General features: G+C 36.8%; 1 protein-coding gene across 1 annotated transcript; it reads left to right on the top strand.

The window, feature by feature from the left end:
- The first annotated feature begins 595 nt into the window (after positions 1 to 595).
- flvcr1 (FLVCR choline and heme transporter 1) lies at positions 596 to 10,181 on the top strand. The gene is made up of 10 exons (XM_026290753.1): positions 596 to 1,537; positions 2,331 to 2,475; positions 3,182 to 3,322; positions 3,769 to 3,836; positions 6,160 to 6,263; positions 6,704 to 6,814; positions 7,989 to 8,094; positions 8,338 to 8,449; positions 8,535 to 8,599; positions 8,981 to 10,181. The coding sequence occupies exons 1-10, from the start codon at positions 878 to 880 to the stop codon at positions 9,041 to 9,043; spliced, it is 1,575 nt and encodes a 524-aa protein (XP_026146538.1). The 5' UTR covers positions 596 to 877; the 3' UTR covers positions 9,044 to 10,181.
- Positions 10,182 to 13,274: the final 3,093 nt, after the last annotated feature.

The following is a 13,274-nucleotide window of genomic DNA, read 5'->3' on the forward strand; positions in this document are numbered from 1 at the left end:
TAGGCAATACATTTTTGATGATAGGCCTATATGTGTCAAAAAAAGAATGTTACAAAAATACAAAGTTGATGGTTATATTGAACAAAGGGGAACTGGAGCGCTGCTGGTATCACTTGTATCCTCTAGTGCTCTTGGAAGGGTGAACTGTTCATGAAAAATAATTTTGAAAAAAATCCAGGTCCACAAACAAACAGAATCCAGCCACAAATATTGTGTTGCAAGTGCCAGACTAGCACACCTGAAATCAATGCAACTATAAGTAGCCTATGGCTTGATTCTGTTTGTTTGTGGACCTGGATTTTTTCCAAATTCTTTTTTTATTGATGGTTATATTTTTGTATTTTATCTCAGTATTCCATCATTGTTGTATAAGTTTTTTTTAAGCATAATAAGTAACCCTAGAATAATATCAAACAATTTAAAATGGCTGGGCTAAGATGAGCGCAAGCGTAAAATGCCATTCAATGCAGCTCGCATTTTTCATGGTCTACTTTATCAGTGTATAACGAAGAAAGGGCTCAGTCGCCTACTTGCCCCGCCCCGTCTGCAGTCTCATTGGTCCTCGCCGAGCATATAAACCCACTTACCGTATTGATCTGATCAGGGTAAGCAAATCCGAGGAGGATGTGTGCATCACGCCATCATCACACGCATGCTGCTGAGGCCGGTGGTAGAGATCGGGAACGTGGCCCCAGTTCTATTAAGTTGTAATTACAGCGTTATTATCAAGTGGAGCATCTGAATACATCACCATTATCTCTTTATCTCATACGCTCACCGCTTCAGGAAGAGATTTAGGCTACACCTTTTTAGTCTAGTCTAGCCTGATATAAACTAGAATCGTTTATGTCTATGTGAAGGGGTTAAATTTGCCGAGATGGTGGCAGGTGAGTTTCTTCAGGAGCAGCATGTTCTGCCCGACAGCACACCTGACGGCAGTGTCACTGAAGGAAATACAGAGGAGGACAGCGGCTACAAGGAGCTTTCCAATGGATCGGTCCATATAACGCTGGATCCGAAGGTGCTGGAACAGGAGCTTCCACCTCCGGACGAAAAAGAGGCGATGTTGCCCGGCGAACAGAATAACGAAGCTCTGGAGACGAGACTCTACTGGAGGCGGTTTGCCGTTCTTGGTGTGTTCAGCCTCTATTCGCTCGTCAACGCTTTTCAGTGGATCCAGTACAGCATCATTACCAACATCTTCATGGACTATTATAATGTATCTAGCATCGCTATTGACTGGCTCTCTGTGGTCTATATGGTCGCGTATGTGCCTTTAATCTTCCCCGCGACGTGGCTCCTGGATAAGAAGGGGCTGAGGATGACGGCATTGTTAGGGGCCGGACTGAATGTCCTGGGCGCGTGGGTAAAGTGTGCCAGCGTGGGGCCAGGCCTGTTCTGGGTCACCATGACCGCTCAGATCATATGCTCTGTGGCTCAGGTGTTCATCCTCGGCCTCCCCTCCAGAATCGCATCGGTTTGGTTCGGCCCGAGAGAAGTTTCCACGGCCTGTGCCACAGCAGTGTTGGGCAACCAGGTGTGACCTTTAAATTATATGCCATTAAAAATTAATTTGGTCATATATTAGTTGGCATTTCACATGTTACGAATGTCACTTGCTTTTGTATTTAAAATTAAGTACAGCTGAAGTCAGGTCAACATTATTAATAATTTCACGTTATGTTGTTAACATTAAGTAGCATTTTCCCTTCTAAAAATAGAATATCATTTCCATATCATAACTTCCACTTAAATAAATGATGGAAAATCCACCTGGATTTAAACTGGACTTCTGCTCTAAAACGCTCTTTTAAGAATTCAACTGGTTCAAGCTGATAGTCAATTTTTATTTCGTCTAATTTTGTTATAAAATTGATAAAGAGAGCGATAAAATAAATCATAAATTTTTATTAGTAAAAATAATTGTATTTTTTAACTATAAGAGACAGACAAGATACTATATATATATATATATATATTATGAGATAGACAAGATAATATTTCATTAATGTTTAACTTTATTAATTTTATTACTTTAGAAGATACAGAAGATAGTTCATCAAAAATACAACGATACACGATAGAACACGATAGGAGATATTTGAAAGAATACTGGTAACAAAGCAGTTTCGGCCCCATTGTTTATTGTATGTTATTATTTTGGCAGGAACTATGGTTACCACTATCTTTTTTTTTTTCAAACAGTACAGAGTAATATGAACACTATAACACTGAAACACTATAACTTAAAGTGTAACCTGAAGTATGAAGTATATGTTTCATATACTAATTTGTTTATTAAACTGTGTGTAATGCATTTCTTTTTTCAGCTTGGTGTAGCCATTGGTTTCCTGCTCCCACCTGTACTGGTTCCCAACACAGCCGACGACAAAGATCTCATGGGCCACAACATCAGCATAATGTTCTATGGAACAGCTGGAGTTTCAACTCTGCTCTTCCTTTTAACAATATTTGGTAAAAACTAGTATCTATAACTTTTTTCCAGCAGTTGAGACAAAGAGCAAAACAGAATGTAAAACAGCATTTTCTCATACAGTCTTTTGCATGCTTTTATGCCATTTGGGAAGTTGTGGCCTAATGGGTGGAGAGTTGGACTCCAAATCAAAAGGTTGTGAGTTCGAGTCTCGGTCAGGCAGGAATTGTGGGTGGGGGGAGTGCATGTACAGTTCTCTCTCCACCTTCAATACCACGACTTAGGTGCCCTTGAGCAAGGCATCGAACCCCCAACTGCTCCCCGGGCACCGCAGCATAAATGGCTGCCCACTGCTCCGGGTGTGTGTTCACAGTGTGTGTGTGTTCACTGCTCTGTGTGTGTGCACTTCGGATGGGTTAAATGCAGACCACAAATTCTGAGTATGAGTCACCATACTTGGCTGAATGTCATGTCACTTTCACTTTCACTTTATAGTTTACAATACACAAGCAAGTTGCAACTGGTTGACTTGGAATCATCTTGCTCACAATCTTTGCATGTTGTGTCATCTGTCATCAGAACATGGAAAAGAGCTGTTTTAGAAACATAGACAAGAGATTTATATGCAAGAGTGATTCAAATTTTAAAGAGAATCAAAACAAATACAAGTACGTTAACCCCTCAGAACAGCTGTAGATGTGTTCAGTAGTTGAAGTTCACGTGTGTCTCTCCCATTCGTCTTCTCAGTCATTAAGGACAGACCTCCACTCCCACCCAGCAAAGCACAAGCTGTTCTCTCCACCGGTCCAGCTGAAGACTATTCTTACAAGAAATCAATCATCAACCTCTTCAAGAACAAGCCCTTCATTCTTCTCCTCATCAGCTATGGTGAGGAAGACAGTTATTTCATGCAATTCTGTCATCCTTTACTCACACTGAACACTTTTATGCATTTAATTATAATAAATAACATTTTTAGATAATTTTATATATGTTTTTATTTTATTTTTGCTTTGGGCAATAATAAATAATTTAAATTTCCTGTGGCGCAAGTGGTTGAGCATTGCATTAGCATCGTAAGGTTGTGGGTTCGATTCCCAGGGAACACGCTAAGTAAAAAATGTTAGCTGAATGCACTGTAAGTCGCTTTGGATAAAAGCGTCTGCTAAATGCATAAATTGATTGATTTATATATTTAAATATTATTTATTAATTATTTAAATTTTAGGGTTTACTATTCCTTTAATCTCATCTTTATATGTTCTCCGTGCTTTTATTCACACAATAATTTTTTTTTTCAACATAATTTATTAAATATTTGATATTGTTTTTAGGCATCATGACCGGATCATTCTACTCTGTATCTACACTTCTCAATCAAATGATAATTACTCATTATCCGGTAAGTGACCTTTGATAAACTCAGCATGAACATGCCACGTGCATGTGTGTAGGAGTCTTTCTGTGTCTGTCTCAGGCGCACTTTTTATAGTGTTTGCCGGGAATGGCCAGCTGGTCACTGTTTTATTGTCCAGGCTCTTACAGTTCATTAGCCGCTTTTCATGCATGCCTGCTACTCATGACAGAGTCCAAATGAAAAGACAAGCACTGTATACATTCCCAAGTTTGATGTGTCCGAATGTTCTGCAGGCTTTCCCACCAGGCTTAAGTTTAGTGAGCGCACACTAGAGCTGAAACAACGAATCGATTTAATCGATTAAAATCGATTATTAAAATAGTTGTCAACTAATTTAGTAATCGATTCGTCGCTAAATAAATTTTATTTGCCATAAGCGGCTCATTTCGTGCATATTTCAAATCTGCAGTGACCAAAGTGTGGCAGTAATGAGCCACCGGAGGTTTTACTCAGCCAGTACAGCAGGTGAAGTAGCGATTAGCCAATAGCTGGCCTCGTTTTATGTCACGTGCTTCCCGAACAGCGTCTCTGCAGCATTCAGCGGGAAGTGGGAGTACTTTACTTTGAGCCTTCAAAATGAAGAGTAACCTGTAAACTCTGCACTACTGAACTGTTTAAGGGGCCGTTCACATATCGTGTCTTTTGCGTGCTCAAGTTCGTTATTTCCTATGTAGGCGCGCAGTATGCACTCTCATAATGGAAGCGACGCGGTCGCGACACGCACGCGGTGCGATGCGCTCGTTTTTCCAGGCGCGTCCACACCGCATCCATTTATCCTTTGCTGAAATTTCCGGGTCTTCATGGAGAGGGCACGTCATGGAGAGAGCACGTCATGGTTGCTTAGCAAAGGCAGACGCCCCAGGGGCGCTTCTGCCCGAGCGCTTTGGAAAGAAGGAGAAAGCGGCGCGACTAGCGTTTTCCACGCGTTTTTAGGTGCGATATGTGAACGGCCCCTAAGAATTTTATTTGTGCAGATTCTCCAGTACAAGGTTGTTTGCAAAAGTTTAGTCGTAAAAGCTGATAACATTGCTTTTTAACAGTAAACATTTAAAGCTTTACAAACATGTTATGTGATCAGTTTGTCGTTTACCAGTTCATAATTCAGGCTTGCAGCCTAATTATGACTGAATGAGAGAGGTAAATGTTTGAGTATATTTAAAATGCACTTCTTTTCTAAGTATTCACTGCCTTTTTTCACACAGCAGGTTTTTTGTGTGTGTCCCAATTTTTTTTTTTTCTGGACAACCTTCTGATGGATTTTACTTTAAATTGTGAGTTCCATTCAGGTTTCATGCCATTGGCACTTTTTTTCGAAGGATTGTTTACAATTTCACAGCATAAGCTATAAAGCTTTTTCCCAGTAAATAATAAAATACAATGCACTGCAATTTTATTCTGTTTTATCCTTATACTTCGTGAAAATATGTTCTCAAAGATTCCTTAAGCTTTGTTTGGGATGTTAAACTACTTTAGGAGCTCTAAGGACTGCCATGGTGAAAACAATATTTGAAATCTCCTTGTGAATTTTGCTAGAGTATGGGTCAGTGTTTTGATTGCAGAAGAGTTCGACAAAGGATTACTAACATAATAAAACAACTCCAGGTATATTTTTGATGAGGATATGACAATGCAAAATGGTTAAAATCTCTTAAAAGTCTATGCTGAATGATAAAGACCCTTTATTAATAATTTACTTGGGGAAAAAATGGAAAAAACTAAAATATAAGTACATAATCCGATTAATCGATTAATCGTAAAAATAATCGACAGATTCATCGATTATCAAAATAATCGTTAGTTGCAGCCCTAGCGCACACCATGTGATATTTCTTACCACACATAACACGTATCCATATCTGCCTGTGAGGTCCATTTGAAAGACGTGTCCCTAACAAAACATTGAAAGTTAGACAAAGTGTTGTAGACCATGCTCAGAAAGAATGCATTCTGCGCTCATTTGCAACAAACCTCTTAAGCTATAAATACCCTTAATTGTAAATAAATGATTGTTAAGTGTTTCTTGACTTAAAAGTGATTTGTTGCAACCAAATACTGGTTAACAAACTGAAGGCCTGTTGAACTTGCTTTTGTGATCTTTTAATCCCCAAATCCTGAGATCAGAGCTTGCTTTAGGACAGTATTACATTTACATTTATTCATTTAGCAGATGCTTTTATCCACGGAGACTTAATATTTGGGGAATTCATCAAGTGATTCATCTTAAAGAGGCATATAGACACATGAAGTGCTCGTAAATTAGAAGCATGATTGAAATGCTAATTTGAACTTTTAAAAACTCTTTCTTTAGGGCGAAGAGCTAAACACAGGGAGAATCGGCTTGACTTTGGTGGTGGCTGGAATGTTTGGCTCCATACTGTGTGGAATCTGGTTGGATCGTACTAAAACCTATAAGTATGTATATCTGGCAAACCGAATATTATTTTCCTCAGATATTTAGATTGTAATTGAATTTAAATGGCTTTAAACTATTTAGCTTTGGAACTCGTATTATTGTCAGATTTTGATTATTAGCAGCTTATATTTTAACCTTATTCTAAAATTTCTCTTTTTAAGATGTGGTCCCACATTGGTAAAATATTGCGGACAATCAAAGTTTTTTATTGTATGAGGCACAGTTCACACACAAGTCACTTTCAAACTAACCAGCTTTCCTTTGGTCAATTATTTTGGGAAATTTGTGTGACCAACTATAACTTATTGAAAGAACAATGATAAATGTGACCCACACATATACTCATTTTTAATAGGATTAACCCTCCTCACTTAATTTTCTGCATTTACTGTTTATTTCAGATCTGAGAAAAGCATTCATTTTTCCTCTCGTCCTTTAGATTGACTACATTGATCGTCTACATCCTGTCCTTCATTGGAATGGTGGTGTTCACATTCACGCTGAGCTTGGGAAATTTGCTTGTTATCTTTTTTACTGCTGGTGTTCTAGGGTAAGCCTGCTACTAGAGTTCAACTCGTGTAGCTGTTACTATCATTTCTGAAATGAGTATCTTGATTCATACGTGCAGACAGGTCAATGTTCCTTTGTTCTCTTACCACACACAGTTTGAATATACATTCTCTTTTATGTACGTATATATTTATATATTTGTTTGTATTTTATATAATCATACTATATTATCATATATCATTAACATATTATGTTATATATTATACTTTTATATTACATACACAAATGTATGTTCTATATATTCAGTAACATTTATAAAATATTTATTTGAAACTTTTATATCAAAAACATTTATAATGTCACAAAAGCTATATTTCAGATATATTTAAAACAATCTATTTCAAATAAACCATTTTTTTAAAATATATTTATTGATCTAAAGCAAATTTTTGTGAACAACCCAGTGGCACACTTGTGTGTGTACAAACCATAGACTGTATAAAAACATGGATGTAGTGTCCCTGACGTGACATCATCCTTAGACTCCTGAAGTGTGTTTTTGAAGCCTAAAGCGTGCAGAGCGAGCCGTCGCCATCTTGGCAGTGCGTCACCGCGCGACTCTCCAGGACAATCAAAAATGGGCAAAAAGGGGGGAGCTATTTGCTGAAGCCACACCCACTTAGCACGACGGCAGTGCCAGCAACGGCAATCCACCTGTCACTCAAGTGGCCACGCCCTTAATTATGCAGAACTTCAAGTCTTAATATAATTTAAATGGATAAGTTATTAAAAAAATTCACCCCCTTCACAGTTGTCATGAAGAGCAAAATTTGCTATTTACACCAAAATAATTTTTTGCATCAGGCTGTAAACATGTTTCTTTCTGATGTAAAGTTGGGCATTTTAACATGGGGAGTCTATGGGACTGACTTCCTTTTGCAGCCGGCCTAAAGTGTCCTGTCGATGAATTGAAGTTTTAGTCACTTCCCTATTGGCCTCACGAGAGAGAGCGGGAGGTTGGCGCTCGGTAAAAACAGCAGAAGTGATCACTGATCAGGTTTTGCTTCCTCGTTGTGCGATTCACCCAAACATGTTTGTGCATGCCATACTTTAACTTCTCACATTCAAATAGTTTTCCCTCCCATTCAAATAATTTTCACTGCCAGGTACAGGTAGGTGTATTTGACTCATGTTACTACTGTTCTTTTCTAAAGGTTTTTTATGACTGGTTACCTTCCCATTGGCTTTGAATTTGGCGTCGAAATCACATACCCTGAGTCGGAGGGCACATCATCTGGTCTTCTAAATGCATTTGCACAGGTATTGACTGACTGACTGGTTTCATTTTTGCAATAAGCTTTCAGTTATTTCCATACACCATGGTAACACCTTTCAATTTTTTTAACAGCCTGGTAAGGTGCACACCCACATTAAATATTGATATACTTACTGTAGTTTTTCAGCCTATCCTCTTATATGTTGAAGAACAGGTTTAGAGCCTTCTCGAATAAGTCATTGTTACTTACATATTTTTGCCTCATACTCTACTGTCTTTAATTTTAGGTGTTCGGCATCATTTTTACTCTCATCCAAGGGCAGCTTACCACAGACTATGGCCCACTCAGCGGAAACATTTTCTTGTGTGCTTGGATCCTCCTCGGCATTGTTCTAACAGGTTCATTTTCCTCATCACAGGCTTTTTCTCATCAATCAGTAGTGTTACTGAAGAGCACTGAGAAACTTCTGTGTTGTTTTTACAGCTCTGATTAAATCAGACCTCAAAAGACACGGCGTCAATGTGAGCGATATAAACAAAGGACAAGCAGTAAGTTCCTCTGATTTGAATTTCCAGTGTTGCCTCTCATCACTTTTGTGAACTAAACATGCCAAATAGCAAGAGACCCAACCCTGCTAATCTTGATAATACGCAGTAGGAGATATCGCAGTACATTTATAATCAGTTAAGTGCAAGATCAAAGTCAAAAAGGACAAAAGCCATGCTGGCTGGCCAGACTAATCTATTAATATATATTTACAATATAGGTTTTACAGTATTTTTTTAAGTGCATTCAAGTGTATTTGGCCTTCAGTAGCCTGATGTTCAATATCATCACTTTAGTCAATTAATTGCCATCTTTATGGAAATTAAAAAGGGTTGCAGATCTTAAAGCAGTGTTAATTGAACACCTGTTTGTCTCTCCTGAAGGTTCCCACTGAGCTGCCTTCTGAAAAAGTGTCCAGTGATGTCAAGCTGGAGTCTTCAATTTAAGTCTTAAACATCTCCAACAGCACAGACTCTCCTGAGATGACTTGAAATCTCCTTATTTTGCTCTAATATTGATGTTATAAAGAACTTTCATTGAAAACGGACAGTGATAATTGTTCACAAATATGCTGTGAATTCATTTCTCCAAATCTAGGCTGAAATGTGTCCATGCAGTCTGTCTCAAAATTATACATGCATGATACTTTCTATTTGTTTCAAGAATCATGGACCAAATATTAGGTTTTTAACCGGGCTTGTAATGGCCATATGCACAATCCTGTTAGTGTGTCTGGAACAGCATGTTTGTTTGCTTCGTCTCAAAGGACCTTTCTGATTGTGTGCTACTGTGAAGCAATGTCGGTTATTTCTCAAATCTGCTCATGCATTGCAGCACATCTACATGTAATAGTTCCACAAAGGCCATAAATTCTCATTTTATTTTTTGAGGATGACGAAGATTGTCCATGCATTAAATGAAGAGTGTTCTATAAACCGAAAATACTTATTATGTCAAATGTAGTGCATTGTAAACCTAAGTGAGTGCTTTTCACTTACCATGATGAGACTGACGTGATTTCAAGTGCTTATGCAGTTATTGCAAGCCATTGCTTTTTTGACCTGAAAAACATACCGGTACTTATTTAGACTTTTCTGGAGAGCACAAGTCAATCTGACAGCATTTGTATCGCATTAAGTATGAATTTTGTTAAAAAATGAATGTGATCCACTTACAAAAGTGTGCCGCTGACAGGCTTACTGAGGTTTTATGAAAATGTCACACCTCAGGTGTGTGGTAGAATGAAGCACTATTATTTTTTAAGCCTAGGTTTGCCTTTGATTAACAAATTTTTGTATTTTAGATGCATATTTATTGGAAAGATTGCTTTTTAAGAATTGTTTTTGTATTTATTAATTTTGGTTTCAATTTCTACTGTTTCTACTTAGGAATATACTTGTCGGTTAATGAAGGCAGCTCTGTAAACTGGGGTTTCACATGATTGTCACAAAGGATGCTGGGAAATTCACTGGAGAGTAAAACTGTTGTTGTGCATGAACTCATTAGTATTACACTCTGAACACTGGTGGAAGTGTCTCATGTTTCCATTATTGCTGTTGTAAAATAATAAAAAGAAAATTGCGAAAATTTAATTCTGCATGTTTTTGTTTTTGTTTTTTTTGCTCATAGTGGAAAGATTTTTATTGTTTTATTTTTTACATTTACACTGTTTTTCTCTAAACACTACCACTCTATTTGAGACACTTGAAAACATCTAAATAATTAATAAGATTCCTTGTAAGACGTTTTAGAAAGTAAATACATCTGTACTAATTTTTTATGATGAAATCAAACATATAATCTGTCATTAGTAAGCCTATGAAGTTTACAGGAAAAACAGGCTAGAAATCCATCCCCTAGAAGGGGTGGAGCGGGTTTACATTTAGAACTCTAGCGCCCTCTAGTGATCACACATGACAGCTATAAATCATCACTGTCTTTTGAACTTCATATTAAAGGGAGAGAAGGAGCTAAAAGCAATCAAAAATTATTGGGTGAGGAATATCTTCTGCACAGTCTCTAATTTCAGACACCTAGAGGAAATAAAAATTACAGCCAGCAGGATTTAGAAAACATATAATGTAGGAGGCTAATTAATTAATTAAATTAAATTTAATTTAATATATCCAAAAAAATTATCAGATATGATCACAACTGATGAATTTAACACACACACACACACACACACACACACACACACACACACATATATATATATATATATATATATATATATATATATATATATATATATTAGTGCTGTCAATCGATTAAAAAAAATTAACTAATTAATCGCACATTTTTTTTTTAAATTAATCGCGATTAATCGCGATTAATCGCAATTAAAAGACTGAAACTTTTTGGATATGTAAATGTAAAATGTAAATAATTAATGTAAACTCAAGACAAAGAAACTATTTAAATTCAAAATATGATTGTTTATTGGAATTTTTGTTTAACTTGTTAACTTCTCATGTAAACAACATACCTGCAATAAACCATCAATATCCTCCAAATTAACTGTTGGCTTGAAAGCCATATTTATTACAGAAATAAAAACACAGGCATGTAAGTACCATTTGAATTTCAAAACAATCAATGCCAATAAAAAACAAAAATGATTTCCATGTTGAATTCTAAGTGGACTGCAAAAAAAATCCAAAGTATAGTCATTGCCAGGGCTTTAAGTGGGCCAGTATGCACCGGTACCGCCACTTCCAAATATAGCTCTTGAGCGTACCGCCACCTCTCCGTGCGCCCAGAACGTGCTTGTAGCGTACCGGTACACTCATTTGGACATCTGTTTTAATAGAGGTTTTAATCTTTTACCTGCACTGCCGATTTTCAGAGCGCCCTTCACAATGCAAGCTTCCTAATTCATCCCACCCAGAGCAGAAACTACATTACCCATTCACCCTTAAGTTATACAAGTGAATAGCGCGTGTGTCGCTTTTCCCACTGTAAGTGTCAACAACTCAACGTGGCCGGAGAAGGTGTGTGAAACTCGTTGTGAGTTATACTAAAGCAAAATCTTGAGTATTTATTGTCTGATAAACATTAAAAACTGTCTGCGGAGGTTGAGTCGTCCTGCAGCCCCCGCTGGCTGCTCATTGGCTGCAGCATCTTTTTTCTAAGTTCTAAAAAAATACCGTAGACGGCAAGGCACAAATTTAGATATTCATTTATCTAATTAATCTAAAGCCTATGCACAAAGACAATATGATCTTTTTGTCCCCTTTTTGTTTTAAAGCTTGATGAAGAGAGAGAGCGCAAGTTTCTGCAGCTGAGGAGGACAGTGATGCACGCGTACAGGAGTGATTGACAGTTCGCGGCACTGTGTACAAAAAATACTCCGCTACACAATTATTTCGTTTTTTTCTTTTAAGCTTATTAACGTTAGCGTTACAGAAAGGTCTGATTTACGCACTGTTACAGTCATTGTTTTTTTTGTTTTTTTTTAAACAATGACATTTGAGTTCATGATTTTAATGTTGCTGTTTCTTGTGGCAGACTAAATGAAGAGTAATGTTTCTTGTGGCAGACTGAAGAGTAATCCGGCAGAGTTTTATACTGAAACTTTCCGTCTAAAAGTCCTTCCTTGGTCTTATCCATATTTCTTTGCACGTTGAACACACATAGGCCACAACTGGAAATAAAAAAAAACTGCAACCGCGTTAATTGCGTTATTTTTTTTTTTAACGCGTTAAATATTTCAAATTAATCGAATGCGTTAACGCGCTAATTTTGACAGCACTAATATATATATATATATATATATATATAGAACATTTCTTTAAACTATTTATAAAATGATTACATTTGTCAACCTGGTTCATGTCTTGAAGCCTCTGCTAATGAGCTGATGAGTGAGTCCAGGAGTGTTCTATAGGGGAAACATCCAAAATATGCAGCACTGGTGATTTATTCTGCTAATGTACCTTCTGTTGGAGATGGGAGATATCTGCAAGATGCTTCTGAGTCTGAACAGGAGGTTGTTACATAGCACCACGACTCATATGAGGGCAACAGGAATAACATATTTAATAAAATATTCTTATGGAATTGTAAGCTAATGCCATCCCATCCATATGTTTTAGAAAATATTTGTATTTTTAAAACCTTAAAAATGAATTTCTGTCACTTGAAAAAAAAAAAAACCCAATTAAAATATAAACGTTTTTCATTTTTAAAGGAAACATTTTTCATTTTCATTCAGTATAACTTTATATCCTAAAATAAATAAATTTGCAACAAAAATGACTTAAAAATACATAGACACATTCAAAAACGAATTAATACTAAAGCTAAAACTAAAATGTACAAAATAATTCAAAACTAATTCAAAATATCAATAAAAACCATAACAGTATCTCAATAACACTAAAATAACACTACTATGAGTTTTACTTTCATGCGATCTGAGGCCATTTTTAACAAAAAGATTGAAAAGGTGCAATAATTGTTTTACTTGTTACAAAATTATATGGTCTTGATTTGACATACACTATCACTTTAAATACACATTTTAAGAGCTCACAAAATCCCCCTGCTGGACATGCTCACGCCCATTTCCGTTATTTTGACCAATCACAGGCGGAAATATTGCCCTTATATGGAATTGAACCCGCCTCACTTTGTTTCTTCTTCCAATGAAAAGCCGAGAGAACGGTTGGCTGT

This window comes from Carassius auratus, chromosome 20 (genome assembly GCF_003368295.1).
Source record: "Carassius auratus strain Wakin chromosome 20, ASM336829v1, whole genome shotgun sequence".
Lineage (NCBI taxonomy): Eukaryota > Metazoa > Chordata > Actinopteri > Cypriniformes > Cyprinidae > Carassius > Carassius auratus.

What these genes read in the sequence shown, in the direction of transcription:
- flvcr1 (XM_026290753.1), top strand. Translation starts at nt 878, where the DNA reads ATGGTGGCAGGTGAGTTTCTTCAGGAGCAGCATGTTCTGCCCGACAGC. An exon ending in CTTCCTTTTAACAATATTTG is followed by an intron (nt 2,476 to 3,181) that starts GTAAAAACTAGT and finishes TCGTCTTCTCAG; the next exon opens with TCATTAAGGACAGACCTCCA. An exon ending in TCTTCTCCTCATCAGCTATG is followed by an intron (nt 3,323 to 3,768) that starts GTGAGGAAGACA and finishes TATTGTTTTTAG; the next exon opens with GCATCATGACCGGATCATTC.